General features: G+C 38.5%; 1 protein-coding gene across 1 annotated transcript in view; it reads left to right on the top strand.

The window, feature by feature from the left end:
• Positions 1-7,455, top strand: part of LOC106882691 (short stature homeobox protein 2) — a 105,823-nt gene that overhangs the window by 86,808 nt on the left and 11,560 nt on the right. The window contains exon 3 of the mRNA XM_052974853.1: positions 7,032-7,089. Coding sequence (XP_052830813.1) covers positions 7,032-7,089 — 58 coding nt within the window. The remainder of the gene's footprint in view (positions 1-7,031; positions 7,090-7,455) is intronic.

Here is a 7,455-nt window from a genome sequence, read left to right as displayed (position 1 = left end):
ATATATATGCATATATATATGTGTGTGTGTGTGTGTGTGTATGTGTGTATGCCAATAATATTGCCATGAAGTTCAACCTCTCTTCGATTCGTGACCGTCATACCTATTTCGTTATTGCCCACAAGGGGCTAAACATAGAGGGAACAAACAAGAACAGACGAACGGATTAAGTCGATTACATCGACCCCAGTGCGTAACTGGTACTTAATTTATCGACCCCGAAAGGATGAAAGGCAAAGTCGACCTCGGCGGAATTTGAACTCAGAACGTAACGGCAGACGAAATACCGCTAAGCATTTCGCCCGGCGCGCTAACGATTCTGCCAGCTCGCCGTCACTTTCTTTATTATTCAAAACAAGAGATAGTCATTGCTAAATCCCAAGTGGACAAAAGCGACAGCGAAACCCTTAAGGTACCAAGGCACAACCGAAAGTGTCACATTTCTGTTAATGACATTGTGCATGGGATCAGCAGTTACTCCATCAAAAACGTTATTAAGATCCTACCTTCCTATACGGCCAATATCCAAGGCCATATTTAGAGAAGCTAATATCAATGTGTTTAGTTATGATAATTTATTACCATCAAATAAATTTATAGAAAGTATTTCCGCTGCCAATAGATGTATATCTTTCAGGACAAGGAGAACTGAAATGGATATTCCCATCAAAACTTCTGCCGAATATGACAGACTTGATGTTTTTTTGGACAGAAAAAAATATGTAGTCATAGAGAATGGACAGATACTCTGCAGATGAAGAGAATACTTTTGGACGACTACTTCAAAACGTTCAACTTCTCTAGAAACAAACCAATAATCAGTGGCACTCTTAATGGTGTCAGTAAATGCTTAAGTCTCCGTCTGAAGAAGCTAGGATTTTTGAGCAAAGAAAGAGAGCGGCTAATACGAACTTCATAAATATCCAAGACTTTCCAAAAGTTCGATATATAAAAGCGTTCTTGTTATCCAAACTTTAACGATCGAGCTTCGTTTCTTAGAAACCAAATCCTTCTCTAAGGAAGAATTCAGTAAATTAAAAGCGAAGATAGATACATACATACATACATACATACATACATACATACATACATACGTACATACATACATACATACATACATACGTACGTACGTACGTACGTACGTACGTACATACACACATGCGTATATATATACACATGCATAGTCACATCCAAGCCTTGACTTCGCGCGGCAATGTGCAGAATTTTAGAATATCCTTGCTTTATTTGTGTTTGATAGTCCCAGAGTTGGCACGAAGCCGAAAGGGAGAAAGACTAGGGTTTGAAACAGGTAACGCGTTGACACTCCAATGACAGACGACGCAGTCGGTGAAAGTGGGTGTCAGAGCTAATAAAATGTAACAGAGTTTGTCACCACTGTCACACTTTCACGGGACTGTCCTCTCGTCCAAACCCGCGCAGAATGACACAATAAATAAATAAATAAATGAAATAAATACAACAGCTCAGCAACATTACTTTATTGCTAATATTAAAATATGTACTGTTGACGACATACACAAAAATTATATCTGATATTATATGTTGTCAGAATAAAACTACTGCGCAATCAATCAACGGTTACTCTCCTTCTACTCTTACTCTCCCCGCACCTCCCATCGTCTGTCCGTCGTTCACTCTCCGCCATGACAGCTAGCAACGTCCATGAGTCTGCAAGAGGCGTTCGGCTGAAGAGAAAAGCTACTTCGTGCGAGCCATGATTAATGCTCCGTTAGGAAAATATTAAATAATCGCCTCAAATAATTCTGCAATTAGAATGTTAATTGGACGATTTAAAGAAATGCAAAAAGGAAGCTACAGCACGCTTTGCGAGTGGCTGAGGCATGTTGGCGGTCGATCGTACGTAAGAGCGCTGCTCACAACACATTTCAGCAGTTCTCTAGATCCTTTCTTTCGCTTCGCCTGTCTCTAGGGGAAACGCTAATATAGTAATCTGGTGATATATCTTAATGTGGGTTCACTCTTCTACTTAATAAATTCAATTATAGACGTATTTCTGTATTGGTTTAAAATCAACACCGTCTATTTATCGATATTAAATCTATATAAGTTGTCTCCTTATTTTCAACTAATTTAATAAAGTTATTTCGCGATGGCTTTTCTTATCAAAATCATTAATTTCATTTAAAAGAAGGATAACTGTTGTCCAGGCGCTTGGTGATCGTTCTGCCACTGTATTTGAGCTCCAATCAGATTAAAACTATTGTGTTTGACAGCAACACACTAAATTCTTGCGATTTTTCTTCTTCGTAGCGAAAGAAGATAAAAAGAGAAAGAAAATGAAGCTATTGACTGTAGAGAGTGGTTTTACCGTTTCCAGCGAGTTTTGCGTTTAAACTGGAAGCAGTTCAATTATGGCGTTCAGTAAGGAACAAACACGTTCATTGGATGATGTAGCACGGTTATGGGGGGTGGGGGAGGGCCTAGTGGAAGGATGTTTCTCATTATCAATGGGAACTTCCCAGTCAACCATTCGGGAATTTTATGAAATACATAACAATAGCGATAACCTCTACACTCGTACAATAGACTCAGAAATTCACACACACACACACACACACACACACACACACACACACACACACACACACACACACACACACGCATGCACGCACGCACGCTCACACACACGCACACAAGCATGCATGCACATATATGTGTGTATGTGTGTGTATGTGCATGTGTGTATGCATGTATGCATGTGTGTGTGTGTGTGTGTGTGTGTGTGTATGTGTGTGTGTGTGTGTGTGAACAGATATAGTCGTGTGGCTAAGAAGTTCGTTGCGTAATCGTGGGGTCTCTGGTTCAGTTCTACAGTACGAAAGCTTGGCGGAAGTGTCTGCTGCTATACGTTCATGTTGAATCAAACTTTGAGAGCAAAATTACGTCAATGTTAACCGGGTTGGAAGATTGTGGTTGTTGGGTAGCAGCCTTTGTCGTCACCACCATCACCAGACCAAAGCTGGGTGTCTTGAGTTTACGATGCTTGAGCATGACTAGCAGTGCTATATGATAGTCTGACCTCCAGGATATTGCACCTCAGAGGAGAAGACAAAGGATTGAGATGACTTCACTGTGCTCGAGAAGACCCGTCCGCCTCGACGAAACTGGAGTCCCAAAAGCATTATGTTTATGACTATGTACTCACTGGACCTTGCCATTTTACTCACTCTGTCCTCGCCTCTCATCTTCCTAACACTCATCCCTCCTCTCTCCTAACGACGCACCTATTCAGTGAGTATAATCATATGAAAGTAGAATATGTACTTCCTTCATCCATATTTATGCTACCAGTTACCTCCCCTCTCCTTGGGACCACTTCCTTTCAAGACCATTTCCTCTTTCTCAATATCATCCTCTCCCATTTTATTTTCCACCAACCACCTCTTTCTCTGCCTCCCTGAGATACATCTTCCTACTGCTATTACCTTATCATTAACAACTTCTCTTATCTGCCATCACTCATTACCCTCACATATCTGCTTTCGACGCCTCCTACCCTTTGTCCTCTTACTAGAGCCATCCCTACACACCTCTGACATCTATCTCTGCCACTGTACATCGTGTGCACGCGTATTAGTACGACTAGGTATGCGCATGTATGTATGAGTTTATGTATAGCTGTATATGTTCTTGTATAGTCCCAGATCTTTTGTGACAGAGCAAATCTATAATGAAGGCATTCTAACCCTGTTTATTTTTAGACATAATGTATCTAGGAATACACTAGTCTATATGTCAGTTTTTTAGATGGTGTGATGTGAGTTGACGGGGATTTAGTTTCTATTCCCGAAAGTCGAACGACCACGTGGAAACTCTCCCAACAGCTGTGTTTATGTATTTATGCATATATGTATGTATATGTTTGTGTATGTTTATCAGACAATTGTATATGTTAGTCTTTTCTGTTGTAAAAAATCTACAAAAATAATTACTTCCGGTTGAAACAATATCTGAAAATGTAATTGAAATGGCCAAAGTAAAAAGTTATTGCCAATGGTCAGACAGCCTGGTCCTATTTACTTTTGTTTGGGTTGTAGTTAAGGTCAAAAGATGTAGTCAATGGCCAGAATTTGGACAGTGTTTCCTTTCAACTGCATGGCCATAATACCAACAACAGACTAGCTGACCAATGGCTACATCTATTTAATTCGACCACAATCCAAACAAAGAGAGACATTAGGTTCAGACCATCTGACCATTACCTACATTTATTAGAGGTACCCAGTGGACATTATACATCTGGACATAATGCCCTCCTCACGTGCTTGGAATTGCTGTCAAATTTTCAAAGATGGTCAAAATAATTAAGTTGATTGGTCTCTCATTAAAATTGATTGGAACTGTTTTTGTATAATCGATACTTATTCAATTAATAATAATAATAATAATAATAATAATAATAATAATAATAATAATAATAATAATAATAATAATAATAATAATAATAATAATAATAAAAATAATAATAATAATAATAATAATAATAATAATAATAATAATAATAATAATAATAATAATAATAATAATAATAATAATAATAATAATAATAATAATAATAATCAGCATAAATACTTTAAAAGTCGTACAATGACTTAAATCTTGCTAATTTTTTTAAACTAAACTCATTAATAAATTAGACATTTGATTTGAGAAGGAAAAATGTGTTTTGTAATGATTTTTTGCGAATCGGTAAAACATTGAAACTGTGTTTTGAAGATGCTGACGAGAGAGAGGGGGAGAGAGAGAGAAGGGAAGAAGGTGAGAAAGAGCCTGGACACTGTTGTATGTAGATCGAGAGAGGGGAAATGAGAGAGGGAGGGAGTGAGAGGGAATGAAAGAGGGAGTGAGTGTGTGTGTGAGAGAAAGAGAGAGTCTTCTGGTGATATAATGAAACAATAATTAGTTTAAATTAAAAAGCAAAATATTGATTAAATAAACAATTAATTGTGACAAAATTTGCAATGAAAACTCTGCGAAAACGTCCACTTAAGGTAAAGTGTTGATCACATTAAACTTCAAATGGAAATTAACAATTCTTGCACACAGGCTTTTTAATTGTTTTAATTGATTACATTTACACCCCCTGCCCCCCTCTCTCTCCCTTATTTTTTTTTCTCTTTCTTTCACTCTCTTACCCTCATCTCTCTCACCCTTCCTCTCTCTCTAGTTTAAATTAGTAATTAGCCAATATACGAAATGAAGCTAGGCATTTAATTAAAATGAGAAGTTTACTCACCCATGACCACCACCACCGACCAATGGAGTCGACTGTATTACATTTGAGTCCATATTATTGACTAGAGTTTCCTGTCACAGGAAGGTTCGGGTGAAATTTGAACTCAAACGTGATTTAAAGCAGCGGAAACTTTATGTCGGTTAAAGTTTAAATCAGAGAAACATGTCCTATGGCAGCATCTATTACGCCTACAGTTACATCTGTGTCGCACTATCTTATAAAGTTACAGTCACGTGTCCACTGTCTCATACAGCTACATCTCTGACACACCGTATTGTATAGCTAACTTACATTAACGTTACAGTCACATCTTTGATGCACTGAATTATTTATAGCTACAGTTACATGTCACGCTATCTCGTACACAGTCACATCTGCGTCACACTATTACATGTAGCCACAAACACATGTCTCACTATCTCATACGCAGTTACTTCTTTGACATACGACATCATGTCATGTTACAACAGTCGTTGTTGTCACATCAAAAACACATTTGAGTGGTATTACAAATTGGTCTGTTACTCTTCTGTTACACTCCACATTTGAGTGGTGTTACAAGTTAGTCTTTTACTCTTCTGTTACCCTCCACATTTGAGTGGTGTTATAAATTAGTTTGTTACTCTTGTGTTACTCTCCACAATTGAGTGGTGTTACATGTTGGTCTGTTACTTTTCTGTTACACTTCACATTTGAGTGGTGTTACATTACAAGTTCTGTTGTCACACTTGTCTTCTCACTTGAAATTTGTCCGTAGTCAATAACGTGGAGATGGATGAACATCACCAGGTTAACTCCCCAGCCCAGGAGACAACATATTTAACGATCCAAAAGGAATTACTCAACATTCTTCTTCCCTAAAAATGCTAAACTTCTGATTTATGTCCGTTCTTGTATGCATGCCTCCACATCACCTCGCTTAATGTTGTATATCTTAGAACTCAACGTTGTATGATGAGTTGAAGAGACAATTTTTTCTGACAGTAATTGGGGGTGGGGCGGTAAGATAGATTTTTTTTTTCCTTTTTACTGAATTACAGGAAAACTATTCGAATGACCCTTAAACGTTCATTTACAGCCACAGTAGTTTATAGGGTCCACATCAGACCCTTCCTCTCTTACTCTGTCCTCCACTGTCCCTTTATTATCTTTCTGTGACTATATTTTCTCTCTTTACCCTAAATAACATTCGTCCATGGAGAGAATAAAAAATAAACGACATAAAACGACAAAAATGTGCGTTCATCCATCTTTTTGTTGTTGCAGTCGCAATTCTGTTGGTTGTTGTTGTTGTTGTTGTTGTTGTTGTTGTTGTTGTTGTTGTTGTTGTTGTTGTTGTTGGGGTTGTCGTCGTTGTTTGTGTTGTTTAATTTCCTTGCAAGCCTATAATGAGTCGGACGTCGGCAGGCACTCACTCAAACAATCTCCTCTCCTGTTATACAACTATCGTCAAATTGAAATTTCACACACTACACTGTACATTCACACTGGCAACAACCCATCTGGGATTAGTCGTGTTAACATTGGCAATCTGCAGCAGGATGCGTGAACGATGCCACTAATGCAATTGACCAACTGGGTATCAGCCACGAGGCTCGATTAGACACACAAAGAAATTTGAAAGAAAAACTGAAGCTAATTTAATAAAGGCAGCAATGTGCTGGAATAAACAGATAAATTAAGTTTAGCTGGAAATCTGAAAGTTGGGGTTATTTACACGAGGCCCACTGTAATAATGTGAATATCTTTACAGGTCTGGTTCCAGAACCGCCGAGCTAAGTGTCGAAAACAAGAGAGTCAAATGCAAAAAGGTGAGTACAGATTCGCATTTCCCATAATGGCTGACAGAAGCCTGGTTGACAGTGTGAAGAAAATGGTGGTTAGGTTTTCCACAACAATTCTCTTTCAGTGCATTTGTTTCAAAGTGCCATTTCGTCGCTGCTAATCGAAGAACATTTCCAATGTCCAAACGGTTATATATTGCAGAATATTATTTCATCATTGAATATTAGCGGGGGCGGTGATGGCGGTAGCAGTGGTGGTGGTGGTGGTGGTAGTTGTGGTGGTTGTGGTGCTGTGGCTATAGAAGTAGTGGCGTTGATGGTACTAGAGATAGTGGTAGTGTAGGGTGGCGTGTTAGTGGGGGTGGTGGAGTAGCGGCGGAAGTTGTAGTGTGG

This window comes from Octopus bimaculoides, chromosome 19 (assembly GCF_001194135.2).
Source record: "Octopus bimaculoides isolate UCB-OBI-ISO-001 chromosome 19, ASM119413v2, whole genome shotgun sequence".
Classification (NCBI taxonomy): Eukaryota; Metazoa; Mollusca; class Cephalopoda; order Octopoda; family Octopodidae; genus Octopus; species Octopus bimaculoides.
This window is presented reverse-complemented; position numbering and strand designations above follow the sequence as displayed.